The sequence below is a fragment of the Scleropages formosus genome, chromosome 11 (genome assembly GCF_900964775.1).
Source record: "Scleropages formosus chromosome 11, fSclFor1.1, whole genome shotgun sequence".
NCBI classification, from domain to species: Eukaryota; Metazoa; Chordata; class Actinopteri; order Osteoglossiformes; family Osteoglossidae; genus Scleropages; species Scleropages formosus.
The window spans coordinates 27,560,456-27,584,863 of NC_041816.1; the positions used below are offsets into that span (position 1 = coordinate 27,560,456).

The following is a 24,408-nucleotide window of genomic DNA, read 5'->3' on the forward strand; positions in this document are numbered from 1 at the left end:
TTAAAGTCAAAGAGCTGCAGAAACGGAGAAAATTGGATTTCAACAGTTTTTTTTTTTTAAACGGAGCTGTCAATATTAAATGTAAATAAGGAATAAACATATTTTAAAAGGACTGCAAACAGATTAGAAATATAAAACAAAAACGCATACTAGATACATGCATATAGTAGTTTCTGTAGTCTGAAAAAATAAATGAAATATCTGCTGGCTTTTGCTCTCCCGAACATTTACTACTCCCTTCCCACATGCTTGTGCAGCTTCTGTTACATTAGAGCACTTTGCTGCCCCAAATGGCAGAAAAGAAGAACTGCAGGCATCAAGAAACTAAAAAAATTGAATGGTGAAAAAAAGCTGTTTAAAAAACATAAATAAACGTAAAAATGTTGGGCTATTCATCAGTTTGTAAATCTGATGTTCGTAACACAAGGTACAAGTGTTTGTGTTTCCGAAATATAGCTGCACAAACTGATCCATTATAAATAAAAAACATGTAAAATTTGTTCTTTATTAATTTATAATTCACTAATTTTTTTAAACAATCTTCGTATTGACAAACAACATTTATGTGCACAATCTGGCCACTTTCCTACTTCAGACAGTACAATCACTCTCTCTGGTATTTCAAGTTGAAGTTAACAATGCGTTTAAGTAAATCTCTTTAAATAACAAGGAGTCCAGTGTAGGAATGATTTAGCTTTATTTGGAATAAACATCAAAAGTCATTACAGTTTATGATTTGTTTTAAAGCAATTTGACAATTGTACTGTGATTAATAACTAACTTATACATTTTAGTCAAACTACCACTTTTGTATGTCTGTAACAGAGTCAAGTTTATGTGACACTATTGTTATTGAAAACATCAACAAACAGAAAATCCCCTCCTATTTATTTAAAAAAGTCTCAGGAACTTTTTAGTGAAAAACAATACAGTAAAATATGCAGTACAAGATTAGTCAAAGGAAACTTTACTTCAAACAGTAACATTATTTTTCCGCTTACTTCAAAGTTGATGAGAAAGAGAGCATGAGAGTCTGTAACTGTTGGGATCTACAAGATGTTGATGCGATCCTTGTTCCCTAAAGTAGAAACAAAGGAAAAAGCACTGGTGTTTTCTTGTCCATGTGCAGCTCAGACAGACAGTCCTACAGGTCAGTGGATCAGACTCACCTGCCTATTTGGAGCAGATGAAGTTGAGCTTCTGAGTCTCAGGCAGACTGACCCACTGATGTCCTCCTCCAGATTGGACAGCCCCAGTGTTCCCACAGTGTCCAGCTCCACTCCCGTTACCCGGAACCCAGTTCTGGTAGCAGGCCACGCTTCCGGTGACCCAGAACCAGAGTTTCAATCTGCAGGAGAAGCGCAGACCCAACCACACATGGGAACTGGTGGCACTTCTAACCATCCTCTCCACCCAGTTCTGGATCTCCTCACTGTAGACAGACACCAGGTCCACATTGTTCTCCCTGCAGTAGCTCTGGGCTTCATTCCAGGTCATGTTCTCTTGTACCAGGATCAAGGGAACTGAAATTGAAATGAGAGGTAACTATGCAAATATTTTATTCAAACTTGTTATCCTTACTGGCAGACTCTTCTTTTTTCCTTAATGTAATGAGAATATGACAGTCCAGTAAAATGATAATTACAGTTTTATGCAAAGCTTGGACAAGCACCTGCTGCATCAAACCATATTTCACACATCTTCAGAACCGCTCGTCCCATACGGGGTCACCGGAGCCTACCCGGCAACACAGGGCGTAAGGCCGGAGGGGGAGGGAACACACACAGGACGGGACGCCAGTCCATCACAAGGCACCCCAAGCAGAACTTGAACCCTAGACCCACTGGAGAGCAGGACTGTAGTCCAACCCACTGCGCCACTGCGCCCCCCGGACTATATTTGCAATTGTTCATTGCTATTTTCTATGTTCTCATTTTTGAAAGTTCACGAATAAAAAGTTCACAAATAAAAACTGTTCAATAACATTTGCAGATATGTTGTTTTTCAACAGTTTCCTGTAGCAGTTGTTTACTACTTTTCACTCACACACTTAACCAAACATGTAATTTGGCCAGAGATGCCCAAACTTTTCCCTAAAACTATATTTCTAAAGAGGCACTAAAGCAGTTTCACACATTGCCGGTCTACACTTGGTATAAATACACTGAAATTCAGATGACTCACTGTGGTAAAACTCACAGTGACCGAATGCTCTGCTGAACCTTAGTCTCACTCACATTTTCAAATGGCGATACCTGCAGTAATCTTGGTTGGTGATATTCCCCCCCACTGGAGTAGACCAATTTGAAAAGTAAACAGAAGCATCCACAAAGTATTGTGTCTACAGTTCTTGGCCTAGATCAAACTCAGCTCACCATCATAACATAGGAACGGGTGATTTTCACCACACTGTTGATCGTCCCATGTTCCACTGTGTGTCTGTGTGAACCAGGCTACAATGCAGTTCTCATTCCCATTGTCAGGTTTTTCTGGTGCCCAGTAGCGGAAGGAGGAGTTTCTCCGGTCTGACCACTGCCAAGGGTCTCTGAAGAGGCCGATCCACACTGTGCTTGACACCAATGACTTCATCTGCTGTTGATCAACCTGGGTCCTCACACTGGCCAGGTCTGTGTAATTCTCTCTGCAGTATCTCTGAGCCTCTCTCCATGTCAGATATGTTTCTATTAATATGTAGGGGTTTGTGGTACCTTGCGCTCCTGTAAAAAATGCAGTGACATTCAAATTCATATTTACCATCTGGCATACATGTCAATATGTTTACAGTAAAGCATAGTTGACAACTTAATGACACAGGAGCTGGATTCATGAATGAAAACTTGGTGTCAAGCCTCTGAAGCAACCAAATTTCTTTTATAAAATTTTGCTTTAATATTTATTTAAAGTAATGGTAATGGTATAAGTGAAAGTATATGAAAATTAAGTGCAAAACTATTAATTATGGATCAAAGCATCTACTATACAGTCCCCCCTCAAATGAAATGCTTTATTTGGCCAGTTGAGTTTTTCCTTGTGCATCATTTATTTTTGAAATGTGGAGTTATGTTGGGTCCAATGATTTTGGCCAGCAGATGCGGGGTGGTGATGGACACATTTACACCTCACTTCTGTCTCACCCAACTAACAGCTGTTTGTCTCATATCAAACTTGATTTGTTTGTTTCTAAATGCAAGTGTTGTTTTCGAATCTGGTGGTGGTGCAGTCATGGCAGGGGATGGGATTGATTGACATTTGCCCACTGCCCTCCGCTGCCTTAGCATAATTGTGACGACCAGCTGCTGACAGGTGAGAGAGAATCAGTGAAGTCTTTTAAGCAGCTGGTCTGAGAGACTTTTGCAGATTATGAGCAGGGAGCTGTAGGTTTGCCCTGGTCGGAGTAAGAGACTGAGCATTTATTCTACTAGTATCCCGTAGCTTTTCTCCATCACTTTGCCTTCATGTTGTGTTTTGAAAGGACCCATAGTGCCAGGTGGTTTGTTTGAGAAATACTGGTTATTGGGACAATGGGATAGTGACTCAGGACAACAGGGTTCAATATATTTACTCTGGAACTCTTAGACTGTGTGTCAGTAAGAATGAAAAGTGAGGATGGTCTTAGTCCCTCTCTGTCTCTTGCTCCAGAACAAGTCCTTTCTCCCTGTCAATCTGGGGTTTAAATAGGGGTGTCTATGTGTTTATGGTAACTATGTGCATGCATGTAGGTAGCATGGTTACCAGCATGGCAAGTAGGTTGCAGTTTCATGCAACAATAAAAGCACAAACTTAGCTCCAAGAAATAAATTTTTCACGGTAATTTTTGTCTTTTTAAAAACTGATATGGTCAGACAGCTTACCATTGTAACAAACGAAATATGCTGTGGAGTTACAGGGATAGTCATGCCATTTCAAGTTTTTCAGTCTTCCACAGTCTTCAGTCCCACCGATCATCCAATCAGGCTGATTTGCTGCCTTGTCCCACAAGCCAATATCATTTTCATTATAGGAAGGTGTGTCTGCCAGGGACCACAGCCACTTCCATGAGTTTCCCTTCTCCAGTCCTATCCAGGCTGGTCCAGTATAACCAGTGAGGTTTACCCTGTTAATCACTCTGTTCATTTCCTCTGGGTTGTCAATGGTAACCAGGTCAGTGTAGTTCTTTCTGCAGTAACTCTGTGCTTCAGTCCAGTTTTTACTCATGTTCACAAAGTGGTACTGATGAGGTAAACATGAGGACAGAGGGCAGAGTCCTGTATTGTACAAAGACACACAATTACTTGAGTCGCTCAGTCACTCAGAATGAGGCAAACGGTGCAAGTTTGTAAAACCCTGTGATAAACAAACACAGGCAATGTGAAAAAAAAAAAAAAAATTGTTGCCTTTTTGCATTTTTTGTAGTTCAGAGATTAGGATTTTGAACACTTCATACGCTGAATCTTTCTCAGTTTTTCAAGTTATTTTTAATTAGTTGCTACTACTACTTAATTGTGTAATGTTGCTTTTTCTTCTGCATCATATTTAGGATTCTGCTTTGTTTGGTATAATGACTTTTGTTCGCTGATGATGATGAACGTACAACATCATTTCAATATTTGAATGCAATACACTGACACATGAGGTTGTGGCCTTGTCAGGAGCTGAGTTCTGTTATTTAAAGCACTGTACACATGTTCCCAGTGCACAGTTTGTTCCATTGGTGAACAAACTGGATACGCTCTGTTGAGACTGCAGAGGAATCTTTTTGGATTTACGTATTTATGGATTTTACCGCACCTTAACAATAGCGGACCAGAAAAATAACTGGAGTTCTGTAACAGCTGGATGTTCACAAAATTGAACTGACTAGGGAAGCTTGTGGAAAGCACACAAAGCCCCGCAATTTGGAAACGTGCAGAAATCTACCAGTTTCATGCAAATTATAAGAATGAGAGCAAGAATCCAAATTTGACCAAATTTATATTCCTGAATCGCTGCAGGATTTGTGTCCTGGATATTATTGCATACAGTGAGTTTTCAGGTACGAAATATTGATTTCGACAGTTCATTGGACAGAACTGGTTTTATATGTGACTGAAAATACTGACCTGCAAACAGCAGAAGGAAGGTGACACTTTGTTCCATTTCTACGTCGATCTGCTATAGTAAGAGCAGTCAAAGATACACACACATCAAAATCCTTTAGAAAGACAAGACATTTTATTGTTCATGCATTCCTTTCAGTTACACGGACGGAATTTTCCTGTTTTGTTCAATAGCATTGAAAGCATTCTCCATATCCAAAATATGTAATTAATAAAAATAATCATTACTGATAATAACTATCGTTACAGTAGTATTCTTTCATAAAGTTCGCAAACGAATTTATGAGAAATCCATGTGAGGATCATCTTCAAATTATTATCCAAAAACGAAAAGTCATTGTATGGATGTGCAATACACACACACACACACATTTTCAGAACCGCTTGTCCCATACGGGGTCACGGGGAACCGGAGCCTACCCGGCAACACAGGGCGTAAGGCTGGAGAGAGGGAGGGGACACACCCAGGACGGGACGCCAGTCCGTCGCAAGGCACCCCAAGCGGGACTCGAACCCCAGACCCACCGGAGAGCAGGACTGCGGTCCAACCCACTGCGCCACCGCGCCCCTCTGTGCAATACATATTATATTATATTATATTATATTATATTATATTATATTATATTATATTTATTTATTTATTTATTTATTTATTTATTTATTTATGAGGGGGTGCGGTGGCGCAGTGGGTTGGACCACAGTCCTGCTGTCCAGTGGGTCTGGGGTTCGAGTCCCGCTTGGGGTGCCTTGCGATGGACTGGCGTCCCGTCCTGGGTGTGTTCCCTCCCCCTCTGGCCTTACGCCCCTGTGTTCCCGGGTAGGCTCCGGTTCCCCGTGACCCCGTATGGGACAAGCGGTTCTGTAAATGTGTGTGTGTATTTATTTATGTATGTGTTCTTTCTGCTGTTGTTTTCTGAGGGTTGCTACACAAAATTTCATTGTGTTGTATAGAGTGACAATAAAGTATCTTATCTCTAAAAGACACATAATAAGAAAACGGCATGCAATTCTCCTATTGATGGAAATGTGTCTTGGGGTTCAAGACCTTCTGAGTTGTGTGAATGCTCTCACAGTCTAAGGTTTGAATCCCCTTCCCACCATAGCACCCTTAAAGAAAGTATTTTTCCAGTAACCCAAGTAAAAATTTTGCAGCTGTATAAGTTTGTAACTATTGCACAAACATAACTTTGAAGAGTGTCTGTTAAATGATTAAACAATAACGAACCACATCATAAAACAATATCTCTCTTTCTGCTAATGTAATGTACACATTGTATTGTCTATATGTAAGTCGCTTTGGAGAAAAGCATCTGCTAAGTGAATAAATCTAAATGTAATGTATTTTCTTGTCAAGAATTCAGACCAATGCAACTCTGAAATGATCTTTTGTTTTACAAAAAGGTACCCTCCCCACATTTTAATAGTTATTACAGACCTTTACTACTTTTATAGACATTATGGGGGTGGGGAATGTCCCCTCAATATACAATATGTCCCTTGTAGCATTTGTGCATAACTACTTCGAGTACTATTTCTAATTTTCTTGCTCTCCAAATACCTGTCAAGCTCTTGATCCAATTACCACCGGTGTTGACATTCCTTACTCCGAATAAAGGCAAGATTATTTTATCACTGATACACACAATGTTGTTTTATTTAACTGCGTAATATCACCTCATTTACTACTTAGAGAAATGCAAGAATTCTTACCTCTGAAGATGATGTGTCAAGTTAGTGTGGTCAGTGTTAGACTTTCTGGGATCTGTGTGCAAACACAAGCCGATCACACATGCAAACAAGTTCTCTTGTAGTTACAAAGAATGGAAGAAATTTGTTTATGACAATTTATTTTTAGAATTCAGCATTGACTTGGACTGATGAAGCAATTGTGTTCCAACAAAGGATGATTCATATACCAGTTACAAATACCTTTCCAAATATCTGTATTAAATATATGCCTTTATAGTGCATCACGGGCCCAAAATTTCCTGGGAATGTTGCATTATAGAAGGGCGTTCGAGTGCAATTGCCAGTCGCAACTAGGATCTGAAATGCATATTTATGTGTCAGTTTGCATACCTGATTATTCTACGTTGTATGTGTCAAATGAATGTGTAGATGTATTGTGTTTCAGGTATTCTGTGCTTTGTATGGATATGGTGTGTAATCTTGTTTTAAATATGGTTTAATCTAAGAGGAGTGGGGCTTGTAACGTGTAAGGTGGGCATGAGTGTAATGAAGCAAGAGAGAGGAGCGGTGAGAGGGATAAGGCCTTGAGACTGAAGATGAAGAGTTGTACAGCCCTCTGTGTATTGTGTTGTGTTGTATTATATTATATTGGGGGGTGCGGTAGCGCAATGGGTTGGACCACAGTCCTGCTCTCCGGTGGGTCGGGGGTTCGAGTCCCGCTTGGGGTGCCTTGCGATGGACTGGCGTCCTGTCCTGGGTGTGTCCCCTCCTCCTCTGGCCTTGTGCCTTGTATTGCCGGGTTAGGCTCCGGTTCGCCGTGACCCTGCTTAGGATGAGCAGTTTTGGACAGTGTGTGTTGTATTCAGTTTGAGCCCTTTTGTTTAGATGTAATTCCAGTTTGAGCTTAATCTTCAGTTTGATATACATTTTAAGCTTACATTTATTCATTTAGTTGATGCTCTTCTCCAAAGTGACTTACCATATTAAACTACTTACAGTTACTTTCCCATTTATATAGCTGTGCAATTTTACTAAAGCAATTCAGGGTAAGTACCTTGTTCAAGGGTGCTGGAGGTGGGGCTCAAACCTGTGACCTTTGGGTCTGAAGGTAGCAGTTCTAAAGACTACACTACCAGCTGACAATCTTAACATGGTAAACATGGTAAACATAGTAAAGTCCTTAAATGAAATCTCTTAAAGAATGGAAATCCAATATCTACTTATCTTGTTGTACAGTTTACTGCATGTTTCTTTGCCAAAATGTAATGGTTGTAGTTGTCCTAAGATGTATACAAGAAGTTATAAAGTGTAAGTACACACACACACACACACACACACACACACACACACACACACATACACACACACACACACACACACACACACACACACACACACACACACACACACACACACACACACACACGCACACTGTGTCTGAAACCACTCATCCCAAGTGGGGTCGTAGCAAGCCTAACCTGGCAAAACAGGTTGCAAGGCTGGAGGAGGAGGGGACACACCCAGGATGGGATGCCAATCTGTCATAAGGCACCCCAAGCAGGACTCAAACCCCAGACCCCACAGTACCATTTTAAAGAACAACAAATGAAAACAACACAAGTGAGACAATTCATATGCAGACATGAGCTAAATTGCATAGTTTCTGGAGTTTAATATAAAAAAAATGGGAAATGCTTACCATCATAACAAACTAATAATCGTGGCATATCACTGTGAGTGTTGTTACTCTTCCCAACACCCTACATCTGAGCACAGCTCTCAGTCCCATCATTATTGTTTGGTTCCAGATGTCTTTTTATTGCTTTTTTGTTTTTTTTTTTTCCCCGAGGACCACCACCAGCTGTTGACATCATCATAACGGCCAGTGGTCCCTATATGTGGGACAGCTGGTAGTGTAGCGGTTAGAGCTACTGCCTTTCGACCCAATGGTTACAGGTACAATCCCCACCTTTAGCTGTAGTATCCTTGAGCAAGGTACTTATCCTGAATTACTCCGGTTGAATTACTGAGTTGTATAAATGATTGTAAGCATGTAGTAATTGTGACCTTAATGCTGTAAGTTGCTTTGGAGAAAAGTGTCAGCTAAATGTGTAACGAATGAGGTTTACAGTGTGTTCACGTCCTCTGTGTTGCCAATGGTGGCCAAATCACTGTAGTTCTGTCTGCAGAAGCTCTGAGCCTTAGTCCAGTTCACAAAGTGATATTGATGATGGAGGTGTGAATAAAGTATGCAGAAGAGCTCTGTGGAGATGAATACACATATTTGCAGCAAAGAATTTACAGTTTTTTTCTTCCTCTGTATCATACATATTGTTACATGTAACATAAACTTCACAAATAGCCTTCATAGAAACATTACATTGAATAATTATAAACCCTAGAATGCACATTAATGTTCAATAAACAATTATTCAGCTGTATAAATGGGTAAATAATTGTAACTTAACATTTGAAGTCATAAGTGTGAGCTATATGAAAACCTCCAAACTACACATCCAGTCCCTTAACCAATATAATGCCTGCAATCCTCCAAACTATTCCCTTTGGTGATTATCTTGTCAATCTTAGAAAACTGTAACCAGTAGAGTATTGCCCATTACTGATCTGATGTCTGATACTTCAGCAAGCTCAACTAGTCTTAGTGAATCTGATGCCTTACAACAGCGCTGCTCATCTCAGGGAGGCTAAACACTGAGTGTGTAGCGAGATCTGCTTTGTCCTTCTATATATGTGTTTACTGTGCATGTTCAGTTTACTTTTGCTGGATTTCAGATCCCTTGTTTTTCAATTTCCATATTCATGAATTCAGGCGAAATGCGCTTCCCTTATTTGAATAACACAAACATGATGTTTTTGGAACAGAAAAGAAAGAAACGTCACCTTTGAAAGGTTAGTGTCTCTTAGCATCAGGATAAGATCAGATTGCAGGAACATATATTTGTTAGACATTACAATACAAATGTTTTCAGTTTCATGCACAGTGCATGGAAGTAATTTCTTTATGAGAACTCATCAGAGCATCACAAACTCTTTGTCTTCCGTTAGATCTTCTCATCACAGTGACCGGTCCATAACTGCTTTGCTGTCATCATTACTGAATGTAAGGGATCTCCAATTACAGAGAGGTTCTATTCAGTTCTGTATCTCCAGCAATTAATATCATCTTGCTTCTTTGAAACTCAACAATATGAACTTTACAGAGGATCAGTCAAATTACGTCTCAGAATGCCTGCCTTGAAGACGAGTGACCAGCAGCTCATTATGTGAAAGTAACAAAAAGCAGCTAGAGTTTAAAACACCAACCTTTAAAGGGAGTTTCACAATTTAAAAAAAAAAAAAAAAAATCTTAGTAGCTCTTTGTAATCGTCAGTATAATGTATTTTTCACCACAACTTCTCTGCTACAACAAATTCAATCTTCTTGTTCCTTTTATTAAAACGGGTACGACATGTGAAAAAATTGTTTTTGGATCCTTCTTCCTTGTTGTAGATAAATTTCTTCAACATGATTATAGATTACAAGCAGAGGCCATTAACTTTTTAGTAACTTTGCAAAACCCTACATTTCGGCCGAATTGTCATTCTTTCGAATTTCCCCTTTAAAAGGTTGGCTGTCCGAAAACAGTGGTGCTGTCGATGTCATCATATCTCTTAGTGAAATATGGTATTATACTGTACACTTGATGAAATTTACAATGTACACATGTTCTGCATTGGATGAGGTTTAAAACAGATTTGACTACAGTCAATGAGGGGATGCTAATTTTTATTATATGTCTTTAACGGAAGAAAAGCACATCTGATGATGACAATACATTTAAAAATTTTCAGTAGTTGACAGATGACAGCTGAACAGTGCAATTAAAATATATACACTTTTATTCCATCTTACATATGCAACTGGGACCAGTTGAGTGTCACTTGTATATTTATCAATGAAGCTGCAAATTCTGCTGACAGGGTCATATGTAGATAAAAAGAATAATTCAATACAGAATGTAAATGATTTTGTCAGCGGCTCATGTCTCACATCATCTGTCTTGGGGATGAAAAATGAGATCAGAAATCAGTTTTATACACTGGACAGAAAACAAGTGAAGAGAAGGGAACTCACTTTGCAACACACAATCAAGCCACACAGATACTTTTACATTAATAATTTGTCATGATTTGAGAAGGAACCGTGAACACTGAGCATTTTCATGTTATGTTACATTTTCCTTCATGGCCAGTGCTGTCTTCCTCACTCAAGTGGAAAATCTGTCCATCAGGTTGAATCCTCCAGCGTAGCTGTGTGTCCTCCGACATCGCTCGACCGATCAGCTCCTTACGCAGCTGGAAAACACAAAGGTCCACAGAAAATTCCTTCTCTGAATATCTGCTTATTTTTAATCCTTTTGCAAACATTGTAAAAGTCAACAAAACATGAAATTCCACTGGAAAAGCACAGGAGGTAAGATCTCATTTCATAGCAGTATGACTTCAGTTAAAAATGTCATGAGGAAAATTTACTGTAGAGTTTCTGTGAGTTGAAGAACAGCGATGGATACAGTATGTTAAAACTAATGTTGTTGGATATGGAGGTTGGAGGTTCGAATCCCACCTAATGCTGTAGTTCTCCTGAGCAAGGTACTTACCCCAAACTGCTCCAGTAAAATTACTGAGCTGTTTAAATGGGTAAATATCTGTGAATAGCTAAACACTGTAAGCTACTCTGGAAAAAAGTTTCAGACAAATGAATAAGTTTTATATCACAGGATTACATTTATTCATTTTGCTGACACTTTTCTCCAAAGCAACTTACGGTGTTAAGGTTACAATTAGCTACTCATTGAAACAGCTGGGTAATTTTAGGGTAAGTAAGTTAGAGAATGGTACTACAGGCAGAGAGGGGCTCAAACCTGCCACCTTTAAATTCAAAAGGTGATTGTTCTAACCACTACACTACTTGCTGCCCCAGCTAGTCATTAGCTGATTCTGTTGGCAGCAAATGATTACAAGGTATTCCTTATTGAATTTCCATGGGGGCAGTGCATTATTATCTAATTCCTCATGATTTTTGAGTTAAAATCTTGTTCAATACTGACCTGCTGTAGAATCTGGTCGCTGAAGTCAGGATCTTTTAAATTTGCAGCAGAACTCAGTTTCACCTTCACCACTGTTCTTTTTCCTTCGTACGGTGGGGGCTTTTCTGTATGACAGAAAAAGGAAGATTCATATGAAACGTCTTAATTAGGAACCATCATAAACATCACTGTGAGCACTTAGAGGTGCTGGTAGAAAAAAAAAAACAACTTTTTTTAACTATTGGCTCCACACTACTAGCAGTGCTTTTGTTTAATTTCTTTTTTTTTTTTTTAATTTTAGTACATCACAATATCAGGGGACTGAGAGTTGATGTGTTGAAAGATGAAGGTAGAGGAGAAGGAGAGGGTTCTGCAGGGACAGTTAATGTGCACACTTTTTCTCTCACATTATACCACAGTAAAAAGCGATAGTTCTCTTCATAACTACAGCTCTTAAAAATTAAAATGTTAGACTGATTTAAACTCACCATCATAACATATGAACGGGTGTTTTTCACCACACTGTCGATCATCCCACGTTCCACTGAGTGTCTGTGTGATCGAGGCTACAGTACACTTCTCATTCCCAGTATTATTATCAGGTTTTCCTGGTGCCCAGTAGCGGAATGAGGAGTTTCTCTGGTCTGACCACTGCCAAGGGTCTCTGAAGAGGCCGATCCACACTGTGCTTGACACCAATGACTTCATCTGCTGTTGATCAACCTGGGTCCTCACACTGGCCAGGTCTGTGTAATTCTCTCTGCAGTATCTCTGAGCCTCTCTCCACGTCAGATATGTTTCTATTAATATGTAGGGGTTTGTGGTACCTTGTGCGCCTGTAAAAAATGCAGTGACATTCAAATTCATATTTACCATCTGGCATACATGTCAATATGTTTACAGTAAAGCATCATTGACAACTTAATAATACAGGAGCTGGATTCATGAATGAAAACTTGGTGTCAAGCCTCTGAAGCAACCAAATTTCTTTTATGAAGTTTTGCTTTAATATTTATTTAAAGTAATGGTAATGGTATAAGTGAAAGTATATGAAAATTAAGTGCAAAACTATTAATTATGGATCAAAGCATCTACTATACAGTGCCCCCTCAAATGAAATGCTTTATTTGGCCAGTTGAGTTTTTCCTTGTGCATCATTTATTTTTGAAATGTGGAGTTATGTTGGGTCCAATGATTTTGGCCAGCAGATGCGGGGTGGTGATGGACACATTTACACCTCACTTCTGTCTCACCCAACTAACAGCTGTTTGTCTCATATCAAACTTGATTTGTTTGTTTCTAAATGCAAGTGTTGTTTTCGAGTCTGGTGGTGGTGCAGTCATGGCAGGGGATGGGATTGATTGACAGTTGCCCACTGCCCTCCGCTGCCTTAGCATAATTGTGACGACCAGCTGCTGACAGGTGAGAGAGAATCAGTGAAGTCTTTTAAGCAGCTGGTCTGAGAGACTTTTGGGGATTATGAGCAGGGAGCTGTAGGTTTGCCCTGGTCGGAGTAAGAGACTGAGCGTTTACTCTACTAGTATCCCGTAGCTTTTCTCCATCACTTTGCCTTCATGTTGTGTTTTGAAAGGACCCATAGTGCCAGGTGGTTTGTTTGAGAAATACTGGTTATTGGGACAATGGGATAGTGACTCAGGACAACAGGGTTCAATATATTTACTCTGGAACTCTTAGACTGTGTGTCAGTAAGAATGAAAAGTGAGGATGGTCTTAGTCCCTCTCTGTCTCTTGTTCCAGAACAAGTCCTTTCTCCCTGTCAATCTGGGGTTTAAATAGGGGTGTCTATGTGTTTATGGTAACTATGTGCATGCATGTAGGTAGCATGGTTACCAGCATGGCAAGTAGGTTGCAGTTTCATGCAACAATAAAAGCACAAACTTAGCTCCAAGAAATAAATTTTTCACGGTAATTTTTGTCTTTTTAAAAACTGATATGGTCAGACAGCTTACCATTGTAACAAACGAAATATGCTTTGAAGTTACAGGGATAGTCATGCCATTTCAAGTTTTCCAGTCTTCCACAGTCTTCAGTCCCACCGATCATCCAATCAGGCTGATTAGCTGCCTTGTCCCACAAGCCAATATCATTTTCATTATAGGAAGGTGTGTCTGCCAGGGACCACTGCCACTTCCATGAGTTTCCCTTCTCCAGTCCTATCCAGGCTGGTCCAGTATAACCAGTAAGGTTTACCCTGTTAATCACTCTGTTCATTTCCTCTGGGTTGTCAATGGTAACCAGGTCAGTGTAGTTCTCTCTGCAGTAACTCTGTGCTTCAGTCCAGTTCTTATTCATGTTTGCAAAGTGATATTCATATGTGAGGCAAGAAGAAAGTCTGCATAGCCCTGTGATTTTGAGATATGTGGAAACATATTCAGAAACATGCATAAATAATTATACATAGATATATCAAATATAATGCCAAAATGTCCTTATATACTCTAGATGCTCTTTATAAGTTAGAAACACAATGTATTTAACACAGAGATGTTGTTCTGTGTTAGATTTGTGTGATACTGGGAACACTGGAAACACTGACCTGGACGGAACAGCATGAGGAAGATCATGGTTTTCCTCATTCCTACAGACATTGTCTGTTTGTAATGGAACCACTTCTATACAGCAGTGATCCAGCTGCAAAGTTTGGCATGAATTGCAGAAATAGGAACAAGAGAATAACTACAGTGACACATCATCAATTTCACAGTCCAAGCACATGAAGGGGCAACTGTGACAGTTTAACAGACTGCAAACAGACAAAAAAAAAAGAATCTCAGTTAACTCCGAAATAATTTGATCCTGATATATATGTCAGGTATTTCTTATGATAATTATTTATTGAGTTTGTATTATAAAATTTTATGCCATTACTTTTCTCAACTGATAGCATATTTTAAGTAACACTATAGGTATAAAAATGCAACAAGAAAGTCATATTCATGCAGACATATATTTGTGAAATGTAAAACACTATTCATATTAAATTTTTTACATACTTTTCAGAATGGTTTGACTTCATTCATGAATTCATGCACAGTGAAAGCAGCAACATTAGATGAACTTAGGCATAAGACACAAAATATTCTGGTTCAGCTTTATCAAATAATAGAAAAGAGAATGTAGAGAAACTTATTGAACCACCAAGCAGTATGAACCATTTGCGAAGAAAAATTTTTGGTTAATTATATAATCCAGTCAGCAAGTATTGTACATTGAAAAAACTCCCGTTAACACAGTTTGACAGTAGAAGTTGCAGCATTATTTTTATTGCTATTGTTCTGAACATTTATTTTAGGTCAATATGTACAACGTACACAAAGGACAGCAGTACTGCATCCACACAAACCTTACCTACGGAGAGCGATGCATCCAGCGAATCACAAGGGTGTTCAGATCTCTTTCACGTCTCTTACGTCTCTGTCCACAGTGACATCGGTCTCCTTATTAATATGGAATACTTTGTGTGTAACAGCACTCCCTACACATCATAAAACTGCTTCATCAGAAGTCTCCCTCTCGGACTCTGTTTCCAGGTTGTAAATGCAAAAATAGTCCCGTTGCCCGGAACCCAGTTCTGGTAGCAGGCCAGGCTTCCAGTGACCCAGAACCAGAGTTTCAATCTACAGGAGAATCAGAGACCCAATCACACAAGGGCACTGGTGGCTTTTTTAGCCTTGTTCTCCACTCAGTTTTGGATCTCCTTATTCTGAACCAAGACCAGGTCCACTTAATTCTCCCTGCAGTATTTCAGGGCTTCATTCCAGGTCATGTTCTCTTGTATCAGGATCAGTGGAAGTGAAATGAGGGGTGATTATGAAAATATTTTATGCAAACTTCCGAGTCTTCCTGACAGTGTGTTGTTTAGGGTCAAAGGAGTTGGGTGTTGGATGTGTTGGCAGGGTATTTAATGTTTTTTTTTTTTTTTTTAACTGAAGAAACCACTATTTTGCATGTGATGATAAAAGTACAACCAATATTTTAATTGTTTTTACTCTCCCTACCCTGTATTGTTCCCTCAGCTACCGGTGTATAAAAGTCAAAAAGTAATTTGACTGAGACATTAAACACCAAAAAACCAGTCACCACCAGTTTTAGGGACCAAAGCTCGTCCGGTTACTTCACTTGACTGGTGGAACTTACCATCTCAACTCAACTCACCATCATAACACAGAAACAGGTGATTTTCACCACACTGTCAACAATCCCATGTTCCACTGTGTGTCTGCGTGAACCAGGATACAGTACAATTCTCATTCCCAACATAACTATCAGGTTTTCTTGGTACCCAATAGCGGAATGAAGACTTTTTCTGGTCTGACCACTGCTTCCCTTAAAGACGAGTGATTAGCAGTTCAGTATGCGATGGGGAATGAAAACAACTAGAGGTTCAATTACCAGCCTTTAAAGGGAGTTTCTTCATTTTTTAAAAATCTTAGTAGTTCTTTGTAATCATCACTGTAATGTGTTTTCACCACAGCTTCCGTGCTACAACAAATCCAGTTTTCTTGTTCCTTTTATTAAAACGGGTACGACATGTGAAAAAATAGTTTTTGGATCCTTCTTCCTTGATGTAGATAATTTTCTTTGAAATGGTTATAGATTACAAGCAGAGGCCATTAACTTTTTGGTAACTTTGGAAAGCCCTGCATTTAGGCTGAATTGTCATTCTTTTGAATTTCCCCTTTAAAAGGTTGGCTGTCCGAAAACAGTGGTGCTGTCGATGTCATCATATCTCTTAGTGAAATTTGATATTATACTGTACACTTGATGAAATTTACAATGTACACATGTTCTGCATTGGATGAGGTTTAAAACAGATTTGACTACAGTCAATGAGGGGATGCTAATTTTTATTATATGTCTTTAACGGAAGAAAAGCACATCTGATGATGACAATACATTTAAAAATTTTCAGTAGTTGACAGGTGACAGCTGAACAGTGCAATTAAAACATATACACTTTTATTCCATCTTACATATGCAATTGGGACCAGTTGAGTGTCACTTGTATATTTATCAATGAAGCTGCAAATTCTGCTGACAGGGTCATATGTAGATAAAAAGAATAATTCAATACAGAATGTAAATGATTTTGTCAGCGGCTCATGTCTCACATCATCTGTCTTGGGGATGAAAAATGAGATCAGAAATCAGTTTCATACACTGGACAGAAAACAAGTGAAGAGAAGGGAACTCACTTTGCAACACACAATCAAGCCACACAGATACTTTTACATTAATAATTTGTCATGATTTGAGAAGGAACCGTGAACACTGAGCATTTTCATGTTATGTTACATTTTTCTTCATGGCCAGTGTTGCCTTCCTCACTCAAGTGAAAAATCTGTCCATCAGGTTGAATCCTCCAGCGTAGCTGTGTGTCCTCCGACATCGCTCGACCGATCAGCTCCTTACGCAGCTGGACAACACAAAAACTTGCATAAAATTCTTTGTCTGAATATCTGCTTATTTTTAATCCTTTTGCAAACATTGTAAAAGTCAACAAAACATGAAATTCCACTGGAAAAGCACAGGAGGCTAGATCTCATTTCATAGCAGTATGACTTCAGTTAAAAATGTCATGAGGAAAATTTACTGTAGAGTTTCTGTGAGTTGAAGAACAGCGATGGATACAGTATGTTAAAACTAATGTTGTTGGATATGGAGGTTGGAGGTTCGAATCCCACGTAATGCTGCAGTTCCCCTGAGCAAGGTACTTACCCCAAACTGCTCCAGTAAAATTACTGAGCTGTTTAAATGGGTAAATATCTGTGAATAGCTAAACACTGTAAGTTACTCTGGAAAAAAGTTTCAGACAAATGAATAAGTTTTATATCACAGGATTACATTTATTCATTTTGCTGACACTTTTCTCCAAAGCAACTTACGGTGTTAAGGTTACAATTAGCTACTCATTGAAACAGCTGGGTAATTTTAGGGTAAGTAAGTTAGAGAATGGTACTACAGGCAGAGAGGGGCTCAAACCTGCCACCTTTAAATTCAAAAGGTGATTGTTCTAACCACTACACTACTTGCTGCCCCAGCTAGTCATTAGCTGATTCTGTTGGCAGCAAATGATTACAAGGTATTCCTTATTGAATTTCCATGGGGGCAGTGCATTATTATCTAATTCCTCATGATTTTTGAGTTAAAATCTTGTTCAATACTGACCTGCTGTAGAATCTGGTCGCTGAAGTCAGGATCTTTTAAATTTGCAGCAGAACTCAGTTTCACCTTCACCACTGTTCTTTTTCCTTCGTACGGTGGGGGCTTTTCTGTATGACAGAAAAAGGAAGATTCATATGAAACGTCTTAATTAGGAACCATCATAAACATCACTGTGAGCACTTAGAGGTGCTGGTAGAAAAAAAAAAACAACTTTTTTTAACTATTGGCTCCACACTACTAGCAGTGCTTTTGTTTAATTTCTTTTTTTTTTTTTTTAAATTTTAGTACATCACAATATCAGGGGACTGAGAGTTGATGTGTTGAAAGATGAAGGTAGAGGAGAAGGAGAGGGTTCTGCAGGGACAGTTAATGTGCACACTTTTTCTCTCACATTATACCACAGTAAAAAGCGATAGTTCTCTTCGTAACTACAGCTCTTAAAAATTAAAATGTTAAACTGATTTAAACTCACCATCATAACATATGAACGGGTGTTTTTCACCACACTGTCGATCATCCCACATTCCACTGAGTGTCTGTGTGATCGAGGCTACAGTACACTTCTCATTCCCAGTATTATTATCAGGTTTTCCTGGTGCCCAGTAGCGGAATGAAGAGTTTCTCTGGTCTGACCACTGCCAGTAGTCTCTGTACAGACCGATCCACACCCAGGTTTTACTTGTAAACATGTTGCGTATGAGATCATTCTCAGTCTGGTTCCTCACACTGACCAGGTCTCTATAATTCTCTCTGCAGTATCTCTGTGCCTCCGTCCAGGTCCTATTATTTTGATTAATGAAGACGTAGCTCTGGTTGGTTTGTTTTCTCTCTGTAAAAATATAATTGATTCATTAATTTACTGCTGATTGATAAATTGGGGATACACACACTGCATATGTTCAGACAAAGTTGGGCAACAAAATTTGTTTCCCAGTTCAACAGGTACCTGTGCTTTTACTCCTTGTGAAAAGCCCTGTGTTTAGTTACCTGTGTCAGGCTGAATCTCAGTTCATGCCCATCTTGAGTGTTGAGTGTTGTTGTCATGTTTCCCTAATATCATTCACCATCATCATTGTAAATGATCGTTATACTTGATTTTAGTTTCACCACTATGTTTGTGTCACTCCGACAGTTGTGTCACTAGGGCTTTGTCCAGGGTGTGTGTCCCTCTCAGCATTAGGACCATGGTTCTGTGATAGGCTCCGGATCACCATGGCTCTGCCAAAAAGTGCTTATTGACGTTGTATTTAGAGACGATTTATGTGAAGAGTAGTGAGGACATCTGTGGTCAGAGGACGGCTGGTAGTGTAGTGGTTTGAGCTCCTGCCTTTGGACCCAGATCTCACCTCTGGTGGTACTATGCTTGAGCAAGGTACTTATATTTACATTTATTCACTTAGCAGACACTTTTCTCCAAAATGACTTCCAATGAACTCTGTGTAGTGTTATCAGCCCACACACCTTATTCACCACGGTGACTTACACTGCTAGATACACTACTTACACTGGGTCACTCATCCATACATCAGTGGAACACACACACTCTCTCTGTCACTCACACACTATTGGTGAACCTGACCAGCATGTCTTTGGACTGTGGGAGGAAACCAGAGCACCGAAAGGAAAGCCACAGGGAGAATATGTAAACTCCACACTGACTGAGCAGGGATCAAACTCACATTCTCTCGCACCACCCAGGCACTGTGAAACAACAGCGTTACTCGCTGTGAAACCATGCCGCCATGCCGTACTTACCCCAAATTGCTCCAATAAAAATTACCCCACTGTGTAAATGGGTCTGTTTCCTGCCTTTATTTTTCAATTTGGACACCTTGAATTCTCAAAATTTGCCCTGAAATTTGTCAGATGTGGATACATGTCTCCTGTCGTAATGTTTTTATTGTTATTTTTCATATTTTTTTTTAAAATTATGTTTCACCCAATGGGGGTGAGGTGGCGCAGTGGGTTGAACCACAGTCCTGCTCTCCAGTGGGTCTGGGATTCGAGTCCCGCTTGGGGTGCCTTGCGACGGACTGGCATCCCGTCCTGGGTGTGTCCCCTCCCCCTCCGGCCTTACGCCCTGCGTTACCGGGTAGGCTCCGGCTCCCCGCGACCCCGCATGGGACAAGCGGTTTCAGATGATGTGATGTGTGAATAAGTGACTGACTGTAAAAAAGCAGTAATGAAATCGGAGCACAAACGTTACTGTACAATTGTATGGATCAGTTCTATTTATGGCAGATGAGGTTTACATTAATGTTCAAAGGAATACATTAATTAATGTGTGTCCCTGTTTTTCACTGAATAGGACAGTGTTACATTCCAAGAGCCGGGGTGCGGGGATGCAGCAGGTTTGGCTGGATCTACTTTTTGGTGGGTCTGGGGTTCAAGACCTGCTTGGGATGCCTTGTCACAGACTGGCATCCCGTCCTGGGTGTGTCCCCTGCCCCTCCAGCCTTGTGCCCTGTCTTTCCAGGGTAGGCTCCAGCTCACCACGACCCTGCTTGGGACTGGCAGCTTCAGCCTGTGTGTGTGTGTACATTCTGAGATTTTCAGGTTCTTCTCAATTACAGCTATTTCCATTTCCATCATTTTTCACAGTACAACAATACACAATAAACAATATTATCTAATTATCTTTCAAGTCTCACTGTTACTGATTCTCCAAAATATCAACCTTCTGTGATTTACACAATAAATATCCCAGTACTCACCATCATAACAAACAAAGAATCCTGTGGGAGATTTATAGGCACAGGGAATATCATTCCATTTCCCGTTGTCTTTCATCCCCACACAGTTGGTATTCCCATCCGCAGTGTGAGGTGCTCCTACGCTGCTGTCCCAGTTTGAGAACCCAGTCTGTCCATCACTGTAGAGACGTCTCTCTTCCAGGGACCACTGCCACTTCCATGAGTTTCCCTTCTCCAGTCCTATCCAGGCTGGTCCAGTATAACCAGTGAGGTTTACCCTGTTAATCACTCTGTTCATTTCCTCTGGGTTGTCAATGGTAACCAGGTCAGTGTAGTTCTTTCTGCAGTAACTCTGTGCTTCAGTCCAGTTGTTATTCATGTTCACAAAGTAATATTCATATGTGAGGCAAGAAGAAAGTCTGCGCAGCCCTGTGATTTTGAGATACATAAAAACATATTCAGAAAATTGCATAAATAATTCACCATAAGGTCACATGTTTCATGGTTCCGATACGAGTTCAGTGCTGGTATACCGTAAGTATTTTTTAATGTGCTCCATACTCTGTATGATCTTGAGAAGCCATAAAGACAATGCATGAAACACAAAGATATTGTTCTACTCTACATTTCTGAATCATCTCTTTATTATAATTTGCAGCTATTATATTTCATTTGTGAACACATGTTTAAGGTGTTCTCGGAACTAGTGAGGAGATGAAAAATGGTTTGAGGTTTATTGTGCTTCAACAATGTTCTCTGATTATATCTGTGAGCAAAGGACACGTATGATACTGGAAACACTGACCTGGAAGGAACAGCATGAGGAAGATCATGGTTTTCCTCATTCCTACAGGCATCATCTCTTTGTAATGGAACCACTTCTATACAGCAGTGATCCAGTTGCAAAGTTTGGCATGAAATGCAGAAATAGGAAGAAGAAAATAGGTAAAGTGGCACATTTTCAATTTTACAGTCCAAGCACATGAAGGAACAGCTGTAACAGGTTAATAGACTGTAAACTGACAAAAAAAGGGACTGCAGTTCAGTTACTGCTAAATAAGTTGTTCCCAGGGTGTGCAGTGGTGCAGGAGGTTTGGCCAGGTCCTGTTCTCTGGTGGATCTGAGGTTCAAGTCCTGCTTAGGGTACCTTGTGATGGAGTGGTGTCCCATCCTGGGTCGGTCCCTCCCCCCTCCAGCCTTACACCCTGCATTGCCAGGCTAGGCTCTGGTTTGCTGCGACCCCACGGGGGACAAGCAGTTTCAGCCAGTGTGTGTAATTAGATCCTTAAACATGTCTGTTATCTCTTATGATAATTATTTATTCAATTTTTGTGTACTTCAGGTTGAGGTCAGTTAATATTTTGATATTCAGTGCCAATATTTTTCTCAGCTACAAGCACATAGTTAATAACAGTATAGGTATTAAAAAAAAATTACATTCCTCCAAAGTTTTAATCAGGAAATGTGAAACAGTAAGGTCTTATTAAATTTTTTTCAAACTTATCAAAATGGTTTGTCTTGATGAATTCATACCCAGTGAAAGGAACATTAGATGAGCTTTGTTGTAACAGACATACAAAACATGCAGGCTCAGCTTTGAGAAAAAATGGAAAACAGAAAGTAGAGAATCTAAAAGAAACACACTGCTATTCGAACAATTTGTAAAAAACAATTTTTGGTTAAATATAAAATCCAGTAAGCAAATATTGTACTGTACATTGAAAAACTCCCATTAAGATAGTTTTGCAGTTAAAATCACATCATTGCCCTTATTCTTACTGTTATAAACATTTATTTTAGGCCAATATGTACAATGTACACAAAGAACAGAAGTACTGGACCCACACAAACCTTACCTACGGAGAGCGATGCATCCAGCGAATCACAAGGGTGTTCAGATCTCTTTCACGTCTCTTACCTCTCTGTCCACAATGACATTGGTCTCCTGATAAATACGGAATACTTTGTGTGTAACAGCACTCCCTACACACAATAAAACTGCTTCATCGGAAGTCTCTCTTTCTCTGACTCTGTTTCCAGGTTGTAAATGCAAAAAGAGTCATAAGGTTAGCAAACACAGCGTGTAACACTGAATAGTGCATACATGGGCTCATCTCTTTAGAGATGATTATAACTCACTAAAATTAATGCACATTGTTTAATATAACAGTTGTGTAGCTTCTGATCTACTATTATTTGCAGAAGTCCTTTGCGAAAATGTGCAGTGGAAGGTACGATGGAGGTGGTGTGAGTTACTGAATCTCCCCCAACTGCATCACCAGCATCACTGCACCATAATAAAATCATAAACCAGGTCCTGTGGAATTCAGTGGAAACTGTGGGATATGATCAGAACGTCTGATTATTTATTTCATGGGTCAAGTACCATGTCTTTCATTGCCCTTAAGGTCTCTTTGGATCTATATTGTTCTTTCAATGTAGCATCAATATTTACCTATCAGAACACAAAAGAACTAAAGATATAACTATCTCTGTCATTCTGGCTCACAAGTCACATGCTAAAGAATCATTTTTTACGGTTTCTCCGTATCATTTTCGTAAACCACACATAAAGGGACAGCATACAGAATGTGGGGAGTTATGGTGATTCATGACTCTCTGTTGCTCTCTTGTTGGAGAGCTTTTGGCCGGTCCTAGGTTTGTGTGCGTGTGTGTGTGTGTGTGTGTGTGTGTGTGTGTGTGTGTGTGTGTGTATGTGTGTGTGTAGGTGTGCTCTGTGAGTGCTGCTGTCTAACAACAGGGAAGTGCAAAAGAGCTTGTGTTTCGACACTTCTATCTCCTGAGCTATCTTTCTGTAATGCCACTGATAACTTCAGTTAATATGGAACAGTATACTGTGGTATTTTAATATATTATTATTCAAATAATTCTTTATTATTCTACAAGTCTGCAAGATCCACCCTTATCTCATGACAGACTCCAAGCAACTCCTGGTGGAAACCATGGTGAAATCCTGCCTGTTTTACTGCAACTCGCTCCTGTCTGGCCTTTTGGCCTCTACCATCAAACCTGCCCAGCTGATTCAGAACACTGCTGCAGTATTTGTGTTTGACCTACCGAAGCTGGACTGTAGCATTCCAGATAAAATTCAACGCTCTGGTAGCAGGTACAAAAGCGTCAATAGATCTGCTCCCCGATATCTACAAGGCCTGATCACTCACCACACCACAAACACAATGCTATGTTTCTCCACCTTTGCCCGCTTGGTGGTCCCACGTACAAAAGGTCCAAAAGCAAAGGCACAAAGGTTTTCGGTTCTGGCTCTGATGATGTGGAACGAACTCCCTCTGTTACTCAGAATTGCTGAATCTCTCTCTACATGTAAGTGTCTCAAAATTCACGTCTTTCAGACTCGCTTCTTAAATAGTTTTTTTTATAAGGGGAGGTAATATTTTCTCTAGAAACCAATAACCTGTGTCCGTCTTTTAATAATTGCATGAGAATGGATTTTCGTCCTTCTGGGTGTTCATGACTTCAGTGTTCTGAAGTTTTTGTTCTGGTTTATTTTGTGGTGATTAACAGTTCTAAGAGAGCTATTTCAATCATCTAAAGCATTTTAAAAACTATTATATTTAATGAAGTATAGAAATAAACATACAATTAATAAGCAACACTTTTTTTTAGATTCTTGTCCATACACCATGATTCAAGTAGGACT

The 24,408-nt window shown here is 39.7% G+C and overlaps 2 protein-coding genes and 1 pseudogene across 2 annotated transcripts; all 3 read right to left on the minus strand.

Annotated features, from left to right (window-relative positions):
- Positions 1-999: 999 nt before the first annotated feature.
- On the minus strand, positions 1,000-4,194 carry LOC114911924 (macrophage mannose receptor 1-like). Its single transcript, XM_029256436.1, has 4 exons — positions 3,852-4,194; positions 2,485-2,708; positions 1,170-1,518; positions 1,000-1,078 (listed from the first exon to the last, which is right to left on the minus strand). The coding sequence occupies exons 1-3, from the start codon at positions 4,192-4,194 to the stop codon at positions 1,174-1,176; spliced, it is 912 nt and encodes a 303-aa protein (XP_029112269.1). The 3' UTR covers positions 1,000-1,078; positions 1,170-1,173.
- Positions 4,195-10,984: 6,790 nt separating this feature from the next.
- Positions 10,985-14,472, minus strand: LOC114911925 (C-type mannose receptor 2-like). The gene is made up of 5 exons (XM_029256437.1): positions 14,408-14,472; positions 13,821-14,213; positions 12,339-12,686; positions 11,872-11,975; positions 10,985-11,119 (listed from the first exon to the last, which is right to left on the minus strand). Exons 1-5 carry the CDS (start codon positions 14,457-14,459, stop codon positions 10,985-10,987), a joined length of 1,032 nt encoding a protein of 343 aa, XP_029112270.1. The 5' UTR covers positions 14,460-14,472.
- Positions 14,473-15,346: 874 nt separating this feature from the next.
- Positions 15,347-21,108, minus strand: LOC114911926 (macrophage mannose receptor 1-like; annotated as a pseudogene).
- Between the last annotated feature and the right edge of the window lie 3,300 nt (positions 21,109-24,408).

Excerpts from the sequence above, each read along its gene's own strand:
- LOC114911924 (XM_029256436.1), bottom strand. The coding sequence starts at position 4,194 with ATGAGTAAAAACTGGACTGAAGCACAGAGTTACTGCAGAAAGAACTAC. Across the intron at positions 2,709-3,851 it reads ATATTTCGTTTGTTACAATG|GTACCACAAACCCCTACATA; the intron begins GTAAGCTGTCTG and ends CAGGAGCGCAAG. Across the intron at positions 1,519-2,484 it reads GCTACTGGGCACCAGAAAAA|TTGATCCTGGTACAAGAGAA; the intron begins CCTGACAATGGG and ends ATTTCAGTTCCC.
- LOC114911925 (XM_029256437.1), bottom strand. The coding sequence starts at position 14,459 with ATGTCTGTAGGAATGAGGAAAACCATGATCTTCCTCATGCTGTTCCGT. Across the intron at positions 14,214-14,407 it reads CCTCATGCTGTTCCGTCCAG|GGCTATGCAGACTTTCTTCT; the intron begins GTCAGTGTTTCC and ends TCAAAATCACAG. Across the intron at positions 11,976-12,338 it reads CCCGTTCATATGTTATGATG|AAAAGCCCCCACCGTACGAA; the intron begins GTGAGTTTAAAT and ends TCTGTCATACAG.